Here is a 15046-nt window from a genome sequence, read left to right as displayed (position 1 = left end):
TCAAGGGGTTTAGTAACTAAGCAGAAGAGTCCTAACAAGCAATTTGGGGTTATCCAAAGATTTCTCATAGCCTAGCCTACATACTTATATCACTCTCCCTGTATCTGAAAATGTTGTGTTTAAATGCTTTAAATCAGTGTTGTAGGCAAATATAAATTTTTGTACTTATTAATGCACATCTTTACTAGATTTACAACAAAATTATATGTAAATGAAATGTATATATATGTATATGTATGTATGTATGTGTGTGTGTGTGTATATATATATAAAATGTATATATATATATGTATACACACATACACATACATACATACACACACACACATTTGTTTTTGTGAAAAGTGGGGACATCCCATAGGCATAATGGTTTTTATACTGTACAAACTGTATGTGCTATTGCCCTACACCAACCCTACACCTAACCCTGCCCCTTACAGGAAACTTTGTGCTATTTCAGATTTTCTCTTTCACATTCTCCTTGTAATACCTATGTCATACCCTTGTCATTATACAAATTTATGTCTTCATTTGTCACAAAAACACACGCACACACACACACACACGCACACACGCACACACGCACACACGCACACACACACACACACACACACGCACACACACACACACACACACACACACGCACACACACACACAAATGTATAATGGTATTATTCTTTATTTATAAAATAATTCCACAAAACATACCCACACATACAATTTTATATAATAGTCTTTTGTGTGTGTGTGTAAAATAGTAACATAGGCTATATTTTATCTCTCTCTCTCACACACACACACACACAAACCCATATAATCAGTTACGGCTGGCTTTTCACTTTCTTTAGACTGTCTTGTCCATTAATTACATTATTTAACGCAACAATGATGACATCTGAAACACTATGCTAAAAGTGTTTCCTTAAAGAAACTACAAAAATGACAAAAGAGGTTGTTCTGGAAAACCTGATTCATGTCATTAAGGGGTTATGATATTGTTTGAAATAAATATAGTATATTTTGAAGTTTGATTTAAGATAGCATATTTTAAACAGATGTTTTTATTTAACCTTAAACATTTCAGGTTTGGGCTGATGACATGGTGATTTTTGTGTTGATAATTTTTAAATATGTGACCCTGGACCACAAAACCAATCATAAGTAGCACGGGTATATCTATATATCTGCAACAAAACATTGTATGGATCAAAATTATAGATTTTTCTTTTATGCCAAAAAATCATTAGGATATTAAGTAAAGATCATGTTCCATGAAGATATTTTGTAAATTTCCAACCGTAAATATATCAAAAACGTATTTTTTGATTAGTAATATGCATTGCTAAGAACTTCATTTGAACAACTTTAAAGGCGATTTTCTTAATACTTAGAATTTTTTTTTGCAATCAGATTCCAGATAGGCTATTCAAATTTGTATCTCAGCCAAATATTGTCCTATCCTAACAAACCATACATCAATGGAAAGCTAGTTTATGTGATGTATAAATCTCAATTTAAAAAAATTGGTCACATTTGTTGACGGTTCAGTTTTTCTATATGCGCTGGAATAATACATCGTTCTTTGACGACATCTAGTGGTCAGAATCAGACACTGCGTTCCATTCATTACCGTAAATCCTATATTATGTACGCATGTCCCCAAACTGGGTCCCAGACAGTCGACTGCTCATTTGACCGTGGTCCAGGGCCATTAGAAACTGTATCTTAACTGATATAAACAGAAAAATGGCAAACAATGGCAGCCAATTTGCGTGTAACATTTCCGCGAGTAATGCTTCCGCTGTAACAGCAATGCAAAACACATCCATCCCCCCGCGCTGGAGAGAGACTACCACCACAAACACTGCTAATTTATAAAGGGGAGTAAATGACAAGGACGGGTAGGAGGGAGAAAGGGGAGGGGAATTGACATTAAAGAAACACTACACAAGGAAACTACACTGCAGACACACACACGCCTTCATTTTATGTTTTTGAATAACAGCCTGGTGGCGAGTGTCCTCAGAAGTGTTACATTAACACCGCTGAACTGAAGTGGCGGAAAGAAAGACATCACACCAGTCTGTGGAGCAGTCTCAGGGCAAAGCGTTTCCGACGATTATCGCGAAATGGGTGAGAATAAAAAAAAATTAGTAATTTTTTAATAAGCGGGTGAAATTAATAATTACTAGGCCGCGGGGTTGCGGAGAGCAGCGAGAACAAAACACGCGAAGGACGAATCATTTCTCGACATATTATCAGAACCGTTTTGTTTCAATTTCCGAAAAAAGCTTGTCAGATGGAGATGGCAGCGGACGCTCGCTGATTCCCTGATGTGCGCTTCGCTGTGTTTACCATTTTTGTCCCACAATAAAATACATATTTTTCCCACACACGAGTCTAGAGTCCCGAGTAAAGACTTTGTTTAAAGGACATTATAATTTTACAATGTACAAGTTTGTGAGATTGCATTTGAAAACTTGATCTAAGGACCTAAAACTGTCAAATGTTACTAAATTCAATTTTCCATTCAACCAATGTGATTTTTCTTTTAATTTCTTGAGTAAAAGAGTAGATGATGTCTATTCTCTTTGCAAGGGTTTAATATGACTTCACCTCATTAATATTAAAATTGCTTAATAAATATGCATGATGTATTCTTGCCTGAATTAATTCAGTATTTCTGTCTGTTCATTGTCTTCAGGCTCTGAGCCACCCTCATCTCCTCAGGTGGTCGAGGAAGGAGCGGATGAAGAGGATGAGGAGTTGAGTGGGGCCGAAGATGCAGACCTTAGAGCTTCCTCTGGGAGGGGTTCCCTCCTGACCAGGAGAGGCATCACACTGAGAGTCCTCTTAAAGGACGGGCTTGTGGAGCCTGGAGACGGAGTTCTGTCCATACACTACCTGGTACTGTCCAGAAATGACACCATTAGGGCTATTACCACTTGTATATTCTATTGTTAAAGAAATAGTTCACCAATTAAAGAAAATCTGTTCACCCTAAGCTAGTTAAAAATGGGGCAAGAGAGTGCTGGGGGCTCTGTATAAACGTTATGGAAAAATTGTGTAAAAATATAAAAAGAAGATTAAAATAAAAGCAAAAATGTTCTAAAATAAAGATTTCCATAAAACATATTTACATAAATAGTACCGTACTGTAGTGTGTAGAAAAATAACCAATAATGGAATGCAATGAAAATATTTTCCAAATAATATTTTACATATAATATTGATTTTTCACAATATAAATTGTCTTTATGCATAAAAATATATAGCTTTCTTTTCAGTTTTAGGATGGGCGTCCCCCTCACAGAGATAATCATATTTGGGGGCCCATGACATCTGAAAGTAAAATATTTAAAACAAAACCCCTGATCTAACAGAATGTCCTAACTAGCTCCTTTCTTTTTTTTCTGAATGGTGAGCATGACTGTCATTAGGGTAAATAATAAATAATGACAGAATTTTTATTTTTGGGTGAACTATGCCTTTAATACTTCTCTGCTCAGGTTTAAGGACTCTGTCTGTCTCTCCACAGGGTAAAAAGTTTGTTGGAGATCTTTTGAATGATGGGAAGATTCGTTGGGTGGAGACTGGGCAGATCTTTAACTCTCCAAGCGCTTGGGCAACACACTGCAAGCGTCTGGTGAACCCGGCCAAGAAGTCTGGCTGTGGCTGGGCCTCGGTGCGCTACCGGGGACAGAAACTGGTCCAGTACAAAACCACCTGGCTACACAAATACCAGCCCAGTGCTGACATGGTGAGCAATGGAGGAAAAATGACTTAAGGTCCTTGCACACTGAGACTGAAATTTCCTTTTTTTTTTTTGTATTCGTGAACCTTTCCTATCCTAAAATGCTTGCTATGGATGCGAAAACGCAGAAAATCGAACCTGATCCAAATTTTTTTTTTTATGATGGACGAAAGTTTCGGAGGCAGTGTGTAACCGTGATTGACACAACGTGAAGTCATATTTTTTAACGTGCTAAAATATCGGACGAGGTGTGCAAAGACTTTTAGTCAAAAGAAAAGAAAGATGTTGCAAAATGTAAATAATAGTAACCAAGAATTTAAAAGGTTATTGATGAGTTACAATAAATATAAACAATCACAGTGCAGCCAGCAGTTTGTGTATGATTTGATTTGTTTACCTCAGAGTCTGATAAGTGAAGGAGAAGATGATGAGATGGGAGATGATGACGAAGAGGAAGGGAAAACGACCATGCTAGTAGAGGACAAGAATAAAAAGTCCAAACCTGAGCTGCACGGTATGATGTCATCATCTACATAATCAAACATTACATGGAAACATCTCCATTCTTCACAATCACCTAGACTCCTCATATCAAAACAGGACATCTGAGAAGGCATGACTTGGCCTGTTTATATATGTTATTTCCTGTTTTTCTCTCTCCAGACATTAGCCTGATGCAGAGGAGAGAGAGAGAAAGAATTCCAGTCAGGTATTGCACTCTTGGCACTAGAGATGCTTCAAGGTAATTATTACATTACAAATATAATGTTTATTTTTTATACAACAGTTGTAGAGTTTTATATGACATTTGTTGCACCTTCTTTTACCTGCCTGAGGCATTTAAGCTTAATTGTTCGGTTTTGAGTTTCGAGGCAGAAAAACACTGATGGAAACAGTAACCACTGTTTTTAACATTGATAACAATACGAAATGGTTTTTGAGCACCAAATCAGCATATTAGAATTATTTCTGGAGGATCATGTGACACTGAAGACTGGTGTAACGGCAGCAAAATTCAGCTGTGCATGAAACAGAAAAGTCATTTTAAATTTTTTTTTTTTTTAATCAAATAAATACACTTTCTTCCAAAACAAAGTGTATCTGAGTATTCCTGTTTGTCTTGACAGGGATCCTCACACTCTCGTAGAACTGTCTGCCTTTTCTGCGATCAACCGCTTCCAGCCTTTTAATGTAGCAGTGTCCAGCAATGTTCTGCTGCTAATGGTATGAAGTGCTCATGGATTTATGATTTTACAATAAAGAGTACGGTCAATACTGATGATAGTGTGTCAACAGTTGAAGCCAGTATAAACCTTTTTACTCACCTCTATTCATAGGATTTTCACTGTCACCTGACCACAAGTGAGGTGGTGGGGTATTTAGGGGGCCGATGGGACACGAACACCCAGTGTAAGTGTGATCATTTTTGTAACTGCTGTACAAACTTTGGAGGTTAGAAACACTCAAAATGTATATTTCATGTTTCTCAGTGCTTACTGTCTTGAGGGCGTTCCCTTGCCGTACACGGCTGGCAGATAAAGACGCCGCCCCAGCTGTCGAAGAAGAGGTCAGTCTGCAAAAAACATTTTGTTAGTGAAGTCACATAGTCTGAGCAGTTTACCTTATTAACTGTTTTGCAGATTTGCCAAAATCTCTTCATGCGGGGGCTGTCATTGGTGGGATGGTATCACAGTCACCCACGAGGCCCCGCCCTTCCGTCTCTGCAGGACATAGATTCACAGATGGATCACCAGCTCCGCCTACAAGGCAGCAGTAATGGCTTCCAGCCCTGTCTGGGGATTATCTGTGGTGCGTGATGGATTTTACAGACGATTATTATGCAACACAGCCTGTATTTTATTAAATGATCTGTATTATTCTTTTCTTTGTCCGCCAATTATAGGACCCTATTACCATGGCAACCAAGGTGTGGCCTCCACCATTACACCATTCTGGGTAGTTCCTCCTCCCGAGGTAACTGTTTTTAAACATTTACTGAAATTTTTTTGCTGTTGATGCCAGAATATTAAGCTTGCTCTTATTTTCTTCTTCTGCTTAGCAACGACCCAATGATTATGGCATCCCAGTGGCGGTAGAGGTCACATACGTGCAAGACAACTTCCTCACTACAGACGTACTCAACGAGATGGTACGATAGCAACATGCTAAATTTATGCAACGATGCCCATCTTGGGAAAACAGCGATTTTAATCTCTTCTATAGTTCTATAGTAGCTTTTGAAGCAAATCACTGGTTGTCTCTTCAATTTCCTGCAGCTATAAATAACACCTCAGTCTAGATTAGATTAAACCAACGTCTAAATTACATCCTGTAGAATTAATTAGTATGATGTGTAAAGTCTTGTGAGAAGCTTAGACTTATTTTTTTATCTCTGTGTATAGATGCTGTTGGTGGAATTTTATCGGTCTGCCCCTGACCTTGTGCAGTTCAGTCAGATGTGGAGTCCTAATACCTCAATACTTGACAAAATCAAGGTCTGCCATACTTTCTCTCCTTCATGCATACACAAAAAAACAAAACACAATATCAATTTTCATGATTTACAATTAACATGTTCTTTAAAGTAAAGTGTGTAATTCCAATGCCACTAGTGTCAACAAAGGGGACAGTCCAAACTCGCTTTAGAGCCAGTATTGCTATGTCAGATAGCTTGGGATATGTTGTTTTGATAGCATCAACTTCAAAAATCGAACTGACGTCATTTCAGAAGAACTGAAACTTTTACTTGGCATTTTATTGCCTTAGTCTGACTGAAATCAAACCTTTCACGTGCATATGCACAGACTTAATTATGGAAGCTTCTTGCAGCTACAGGATAAATAATAAAAAAAAAAAAGTAAAAATAAAGATTAATAAATAAAAAATAAATAAAAGGTGCGATTTTCTCTCACAATTCAGACTTTTTTCTTGCAGTTCTGAAAAAAGTCATACATACCATACAAATTTGTGTATCTTGTTTTAGAGCAGTTAAAATTTGGTGCTTTGAGTACAATTCTCTCATACTGACCACTGGAAGTTCAACATGGCACCTCATGGCAAAGAACTCTCTGAGGATTTAAGAATTAGAATTGTTGCTCTCCACAAAGATGGCCGAGGCTATAAGAAGTTCGGTAACACCCTGGAACTGAGTTATATTACAGTGGCCAGTGGCATACAGAGGTTTTCCAAGACGGGTTTAACTCGGAACAGGCCTTGCAAGCGTCGATCAAAGAAGTTGAGTCCTTGTGCTGTGCGTCAGGTGCAGAAGCTGGCTTCAAAAAACAGACGTATGAGTGCTGCCAGCATTGCTTTAGAGGTTGCAGAAGTGGAAGGTCAGCTCGTCAGTGCTCAGACCATACGCTGCACACTGCAACAAGTCGGTTTGCATGGCCGTCGTCCCAGAAGGAAGCCTCTTCTGAAGCTGGCTCACAAAAAAGCCTGCAAACAGTTTGCTGAAGACAACTTGGCCAAGAGCATGAATTACTGGAACCATGTCCTGTGGTCTGATGAGTCTAAGGTAAACTTGTTTGGCTCAGATGGTGTCCAGCATGTGTGGTGGCGCCCTGGTGAGGAGTACGAAGAAAATTGTATCTTGCCTACAGTCAAGCATGGTGGTGGTAGCATCATGGTCTGGGGCTGCATCAGTGCTGCTGGTACTGGGGAGCTACGGTTCATTGAGGGAAACATGGATTCCAACATGTACTGTGACATTCTGAAGCAGAAGATGATGCCCTCCCTTCAGAAACTGGGCCGAACAGCAGTTTTCCAACATAATAACGACCTCAAACACACCGCCAAGATGACAACTGCCTTGCTGATGAAGGTGAAGGTGATGGAGTGGCCAAGTATGTCTCCAGACCTGAACACCTGTGGGGCATCCTCAAGCGGAAGGTGGAGAAGCACCATGTGTCTAACATCTAACAGCTCCGTGATGTCATTATGGAGGAGTGGAAGAGGATGCCAGCAACAACCTGTGCAGCTCTGGTGAACTCCAAGCCCAGGAGGATTAAGGCAGTGCTAGATAACAATGGTGCCCCTACTAAATATTGACACTTTGGACACAGTTTTGACATGTTCACTTAGGGTGTACTCATTTTTGTTGCCAGTTATTTGGACAATAATGGCTGTGTGTTGAGTTATATTTAGAGGACAGTAAATTTGTACTTCTATACAAGCTGCACATTGACTACTCTAAAATATATCCAAGTTTCATTTGTGTAGTATTGTCCCTTGAGAAGATATACTAAAATCTTTGCTTAAATGTGAGGGGTGTACTCACTTTTGTGAGATACTGCATAAACCCGCAATTGCAAAAAATAAGTTTTTTGAACTAGTCACATTTACCTTTTTTTAATTACATGGCAGACAAAAAAAAAAAAAAAAAAAACAGAATCGCAAGAAAAAAGTCTGAATTGTGAAATATAAACTCAGAATTGTAAGAAAAAGAAAGTCAAAATTACTTATAATTATTATTATTATATACTTATTAATTATTTTGTGGTGGAAATGGGCTTCCATACTTGAAAGTGTACACTTTTCAGAAAACCTGCAAATGTCTTAAAGTTGTCTCTACCAATTATACAGTTAGTAACTTTAACGATCATCTTACAGCAAAGCATGACTATATTTCTGACTAGCAGTATTTAAAGAAATGCTCATTTTCTGTCTTCCTCAGGCTTCTCTGAGTGGCCACGCACCCAAAGACCAGGCGTACGCACAGATCCTGGAGCACGTGTACAACCAGCTGCGCAACACTCAGTGACTGGAGCAGTTTACGTCTGTGCATTTGTGTTACGCTGTAGAACTGTTGACTTGGGACCTCCCGCCCTGTGCATTACTGTGTGTGCACTGTTATACTGTATATGAAATGCCTTCATGGAGGATATATCATATATGCTTCCGTCCAAACTGTTGCCTTTAGGACTGTTAGGTCTGTATCACTGGCTGTGGTTTATAAGATTCTGCCATATCTGTGCTGTGAAACTTGTCTTCCTCTGTGGTAGAAATGTTTGGTGGGTAGTTAGGAAAGAGAAGAAGATGGGTAATTGAGTTCTCTCTCTCTCTCGGCTAGTATTTATCTGTTTGTGTGGTTAGATTTGTGCCATGTTGACTACACAATATGGGAACAATGCCTTTTACCTGCTGAATACCTTAAAATATACACTGGAACAAATTAAATATGCCGATTCCGTCTGCTTCTGGCTTCTAACCTCGTAGCAATGTTTTTCTTACCATACAATTAAAGAAACAGTTCATACTCACACAAGCAAAACAAATGGAGTACTTTCTTGAATTTATTTACTTAAAGACAAGTGGACACAATAAGATACAAATATTTAGGGTTTGGGATATTTAAGAATAACAATATAATGCAGTTAAATCTGAAACATACAAGAGGAGACTTTAAAACTACAACATACATCAGCCTGCTATTAAGCTAACATGCAAAAATCATTAATAAAAAAGGTTGAATGGTTTTGTATGCATATAAAAAAAATAATATAATACTAAAAAGAGCAGTACCAGAATGATTTATTGTCATGAAAATCATTCTGGTACCCTCATTCGATTAGACAGAAATAACCCATTTGTTGTTTTCTTAAACTTGTAGTGTTGCAAATGCACATCTGTACACATGCTTGTACATCTGGTCACAGCTCATGCCAAATACTGAAACCAACAAGCCCTTCGTAAATAAAGAAAAAGGACAGACAGAAACTACATATCAGCTCGAAAATCATAATTAATATTTTGTTTGGTGTTCTAGATCCATTCTTGCCATCGAAAAGGCACTAAAACTCTTTTTTTTTTTTTTTTTTTCACATTGAAACGGTGATCGTAGCCTGTCTGCTTCAGCACATCTACGTCGGTCTGTAACGGTGAGCAAAACAAACCGTGGACAAAACATGTAAACAGATGCTGAGAGGAAAAAGACACAGATGTGCTCTATGCAGACAGGACTTGGGAGTCAGGGTGGAGGGTGTGCAGGTCCATGCTTTTATGGAGTGTGACAAAACAGTATTTTAAAAAACATCCTAAAAACTAGGGAAAACTGAGTAATGAAGAAACTAGATCTTCAAACACTTTTAAAGCTCTAAAAATACATTGCAAGTGATGGGAGAGAGCAAGAGATGTAGCACCATCCCTTCACTTCTGAAGATGGGAAGATTTTTTTTTTTTTAATATCAAAACATTCTGTGTTAATTAGATTTTAATATGGGGCTCATGAGCCAACATCCACCCTAAACACGCCCACATATACACACCTGAAATAACGGGACACTGCCAGCAGCATCAGATGTAGAGACTACCGTAAACTGACATCAAAAGAGGAGAAAGAGAGAGGAAGACTATTATTCAGGCTGCCGGAAGAGGAACTATTTGGCTGTGTTTCTTTCAGAAAACTGTGTAAATTGTTTGTCTGCCGCCCTTAGTGAGTTAGAAGTTGTAAGGGGGGGGGGGGCACAAAGTGTTTCAAAATGGTTGTAGTGCTGTAAAACCCTCTCTACCTGACTAAACACATCCCTTAGGTGTTTTAGCTCACATTTACGACATAATCCAAGGTGCAATTCAGCATCTAATTTCTATTATCTTGTAAAAAATATACATGAAAAAATATTAGATGACAAATGTTAAAATTATGGAGCGTACAAAAGGACTATTTCCTTTCTACAGGTCTGTGGCTCAGGATTGCTGCACATTGGGACATTGCACGCATAGCCCCACAGTGCTTACGTGTTCGTCACAGATACAAGGCGGTTTCTCCTTAATCTGAGGAAGGTCAATGTCGCAGCCTGACCAGCAGGGGCAGTAAGGGGACCAGTTGAGTCAAAATTCTCACAATCCAACAATTAAGAACAGCCTGTCTACTCTATAAAAACATGATAATTTCACCACAGGGATATCATAGTCTGTTGTCATTTCTTTTCAGTTAATGCAGCACAAACAGTATGAGACAATATTAAAAGACTTGGACAATGAAGCGAGTTAGTGTGTCTGAAATGTTAGCTTAAGGACCAGGTTATCCCGTCCATACGTCAGTCAACCGGTCAGTCAGTCAGTCCTGGAATGTGAAAGGTCATCATTTCCCAAAGTTCCCTCCTTCAAAAAATAAATCAACGTGTAAAAGTGCCAGAGTACAGGTACATTTGGATCAACGGCAACAATGTGGTGAGGATGAAGACCAAGATGACTTCAACTGGCTCCTTTCTCCCTACCTCACTTCCCTCCAGCTTTCTCCCTTTCACTTTTTTTATTGCTCTTTCTCTCTCTCCCCCTCTTTTCCTCAACGAAGACCTCTTAGTGTGGCAAAGGAACGATCACCTCCACGTAGTTGAGAGGGAAGAATCCAGATTGGCCGCGCAGCATGCCTTCATACCAGTTTTCATCGATCTGATTGTTCAGAGTGATGATGTCACCCTCGTGGAAGCCCAATTCACCCTCGTTCTCTGGATCGAAGTCATAGAGAGCTTTACAGCATGGCTGGTCCGCTGCTATAAGGAGAGATGAAGAGATTTAATGAGAATGGGATATTAAGGAGGGATTTTGGGAATAAGGGATGTTAGTATACAGTGGAGGAAGTAAAAGCTAAAAAGGAAATATATTGTTGGCCCTTATAACAATAATTTAACTATTACATCCTCGTAGGTCAAATATCTGACATTCTTGGGAAACAAATAAGACAAGAATTAGAGTCCTAAAGAAAATATTTACTTTAAAATGTCATATGCAGGTTGTGTATACATACCCAAAATTAATTGTAAAAAATAAAAATCTGACACAAAAAAAAAACTCATATTTGAAAAACAAATGATTTTTAAAATGAAATGCACTAAAGAACCAACAGAATGCTTTCTAAACACTTTAATGTGTAATAGCAGTATTGTTATTGTTAACTAAAACAATTAAAATAGTTTTCAATAATTGAAATAAATTTTAAATAAAATATAAATATCAGATGAAAACGTAAATGAAAATGAGAACCATCGACATGGCAACTGACTGAAATAGCTATGTTTAAGTTGAAATACTAAAATTCCTAAAACTAAAACAAATTAAAATAAAGCCATATAGAAATTCTAGATAAACAATTATAGAAAACATAATAGACAAAAGCACACAATAAAAACTAAACTAAAATTAAAATGAAAACACAAAAATAAAAGCCAATAAAAAAAAAATTAAAATAGTATATAAATGACAGTAAAAATAACACCGTTTCATAGCTGTAAATCAAAATGTTAATCTTTCCTGGACCAGTCTGTCAAACCAGTCATGGAGTGCAATATGTGTTAGTGTTTAACACAGTTTTAATCTCACTACAACCGTCTGGGTTAGGACGAGGTGCTCGGTGTTAGTGAGGGGTCGGGTGCCAAAGCCTAGGTCTGTAGTCATGTGACAGAAGACCTCCAGTTTCAGTCTGTAGCAGGGGATCACTCTGTTAGGTTGAGCAGCACTCTGTGCTTGAGGCCAACACACATGCACACATTTGCACACATTTACACACACACACACACACACACATTTACACACACACACACACGCATCCAGCACACATACCCTGCAACAAGACACTACGTTACCTGTAGTTTGCTGTACATCAGTGCAATAAACTATCATTACCAAGAGGCATTACATCAACATTATCATCACCACCGATAGTGGAGTTAACAGAAAACAAATTCAATCAACAATTATGGTAGATTTGCTTGCCCCTTTGTTTTGGCTGCCATGATGTGCATATTTTTGTAGCTGTTGTGCTGTTGCGCAACTTCCCTCCACACTCTTATTTGGTTCTCCTCCATATAAAAATGCCAGGCATGCAACGACATTAAAATTCAAGTTGACATGATAAGCCCATAATTATTTTATGCCTGATAAATGATAAATGGCCTATTAAATATCCTATCTACAAAAAAATAAAAAAATAAATATCTAGATATTAAATAAGAAATTTAAGTTACTCATATTCAACATTTTAATGTACAGTTATGTAAAATGGATATTAATTTTGATGATTACATTCAACAGTGTTATTAAATTATCTTTAAATGAGCATTAAATGAAGGAAATCTAAGTCTACAAATATCCGACATGAAAATGCACAATTAAATATCCAATATCTGGTCAAATATAATGATTATATACCAAAAAAATGTGCCGTTTTGCACATTCCTACTTCCTTTATACTTGCAAACTTCAACCTTTCCAAACTTATCCTCCACCCCCAACACACATAAACACACAAACTTTCCCATGCAAACACATACAGAGCCACACACTCTGACTCACGCAATCTGGGTTTCCACGTGGATATTCTGCCAATCTGACGATATGGCTCTGATGACGTAATGGGAAGAGAACACAGAACAGGGTCACTGGCTGACGAAGAGAGCAGCTGACAGCTGTCCATTTGTCTTGCCTATCCCGCCACTCGCACAGGCAGTCTCATCACACCCTGCCACCAGGCCGCAACCGCACAAAGCACAATGTGTCTTTCTCTCACTAGTCTCAAGTCCAAGGCATTTCTTCAAATGTAATGAAGATCATCTATCCTCATCCAGGAACAGCTAAATTGGTAAAATGGGCATTTTATGACCGTGTTAAGCAGGTAAAATATCTGGTCTTACCTGCATTGCGCATGGGTGGAGCAGATGCCGGGGTGAAGCCACCGTTTGACTGTTCATTGGGGTCTCCAAAATCAATTACAGGCTTGGGCTTGGGCACATACTCTTTACGAGGACGTAACTGAGCATCTTTCATCCTGGTTGGTTAAATGAGAGTCATATATTGCTTCTTTCGACAGATCAAAGAACAAACACACATGCTTTGCAAATTGCACATGTGCCCACATACACACCTGTCTCTGAGTTTGTCAGAAAGCTCATCCAGGATCTGAACAGCCTGTCTGTGGTACTGCAGTTGCGACTCGACCAGTGACGACAGCTGGCTCACCTGCTCGATCTACACAAGAACACACAAACATTAAATATATAAAGATGCACTCACGCACATCTACACTTATGGTAACACTGGGAAATCACAACAACATTCCTAAGCAAATAGCCTAGTTAATGAGTAATTTCTGAGGCCTTGAGTTCTCACGAGTCTTACCAGACTGCTAAATTTAGACTTGGAGCTCTGCTAGCTGTTCACACTAAAGGCTTACTATGGTTTAAAACTGACTGTACCATACTGTCTTCAGTGTATTACTTTACATCTAGCACTTGATGACTTTAAAATAGTCTTTTTCCATAGACTCTACCAGCCGATGTTTATTCCCTCATCAAGTTACGGTCATTATCAACCAATAGATGGCGCTCTGACATCTCCCTAAAACATCAGATAAAAGCTACAGCCCCGAAGCAAGAGGATTTTTATCCTAGCACTACAGCTTTATTGGATTACCTGTCTTGACCCCACGGGTAGGCTGGAGTCAAAAAAGAACAGAAAAAGTTTCATCTTCAATACTGCTAATTCTAAAGTGATAGCCTTTGCCAAAAGTTCTTAAGATAGAGACAGTTGGTGCAAAATCAGTAAGGCAAGGTGTTCCAGACAAGCACTGAATTATTCAGTGCTGCTAATAGGATTAGCACAAACCCCAGAAAACACACCAAAAAAAAAAACACCAAATGAAGCATCAAGCTGTCATATGGTAAATCCTTACATCAGTTTCCAGAAGGTTGTACATGCTGATCTCAGCCACTTCCTTAGATTCATGGAACTTCTCCAGAGCCTGCCTGACCTCTTCATCTGGAATTTTCCCCTGACGTTTCTTCTTATAGTCAAAATCCAGCCTGCGTCCTTCGAGTTTTTTCAAATGGTGCTGAGAAAGAGGGAAACTCTCCATTTCAATACTACCGGTGTGGAATTGACCACATGAAACATAGTAAAGAAATGAACTCTAAATGTAAAATCTGTTCCTTGAGAAGGAAAAGGAGTACTTTATGGTATAGAGGATATTATTCTTCAGCTCATCATTAAATCAAAACAATTTAATTCTTGTAAATGGTTTAGCACATTTTATCTGCACCTTCAGGAAAAAATGTGCATAAATTGCATCTTCAGGGTATAACAGCTTGTCACTGGGGCAGTTTGCATGAAGGGACATCTACCTAATCTACCACTGAAAGGTGCATATTAGTACCTTATAGGAGTAATATGTACCCTTAAGGTACTACTATGAACCTTGCTCTAAAGGTACTGTCCCAATGACAAGCTGTTGTATCCCTAACGGCTTTCATCATATAAAAATTATACAGGTATCTTTAAATTATATGTGTGTGAGACAGA

At 38.4% G+C, this 15046-nt stretch overlaps 2 protein-coding genes across 5 annotated transcripts in view; one reads left to right on the top strand and one right to left on the bottom strand.

Moving 5' to 3' along the window:
- Positions 1-1719: 1719 nt before the first annotated feature.
- mpnd (MPN domain containing) lies at positions 1720-9030 on the top strand. 3 transcript variants are annotated; one of them, XM_058784871.1, is made up of 14 exons: positions 1720-1901; positions 2006-2133; positions 2705-2907; positions 3539-3760; positions 4157-4268; positions 4418-4496; positions 4882-4978; positions 5092-5164; positions 5245-5321; positions 5395-5563; positions 5658-5728; positions 5814-5903; positions 6157-6249; positions 8430-9030. In XM_058784871.1, the coding sequence occupies exons 2-14, from the start codon at positions 2130-2132 to the stop codon at positions 8514-8516; spliced, it is 1377 nt and encodes a 458-aa protein (XP_058640854.1). In that variant the 5' UTR covers positions 1720-1901; positions 2006-2129; the 3' UTR covers positions 8517-9030. The 3 variants fall into 3 exon arrangements, with proteins under 3 accessions (XP_058640854.1, XP_058640855.1, XP_058640853.1); XM_058784872.1 differs by lacking the exon at positions 1720-1901 and having other exon boundaries at positions 1932-2133; positions 4418-4463; XM_058784870.1 differs by lacking the exon at positions 1720-1901 and having other exon boundaries at positions 1932-2133; positions 8430-9029.
- Positions 9031-15046, bottom strand: part of sh3gl1b (SH3-domain GRB2-like 1b) — a 21419-nt gene continuing 15403 nt past the window's right edge. Inside the window, exons 6-10 of one of the 2 annotated variants that reach the window (XM_058784873.1) lie at positions 14421-14579; positions 13614-13717; positions 13384-13517; positions 13046-13093; positions 9031-11247 (exon numbers count right to left, since the gene is read on the bottom strand). In XM_058784873.1, the coding sequence (XP_058640856.1) occupies positions 11054-11247; positions 13046-13093; positions 13384-13517; positions 13614-13717; positions 14421-14579 (639 nt within the window). In that variant the 3' untranslated portion in view covers positions 9031-11053. The remainder of the gene's footprint in view (positions 11248-13045; positions 13094-13383; positions 13518-13613; positions 13718-14420; positions 14580-15046) is intronic. The other variant, XM_058784874.1, reaches the window with a different exon arrangement.

This window comes from Onychostoma macrolepis, chromosome 08, assembly GCF_012432095.1.
Source record: "Onychostoma macrolepis isolate SWU-2019 chromosome 08, ASM1243209v1, whole genome shotgun sequence".
Taxonomy (NCBI): Eukaryota; Metazoa; Chordata; class Actinopteri; order Cypriniformes; family Cyprinidae; genus Onychostoma; species Onychostoma macrolepis.
The sequence above is the reverse complement of the archived record's forward strand: the minus strand, read 5'-3'. Positions and strand labels throughout refer to the sequence as shown.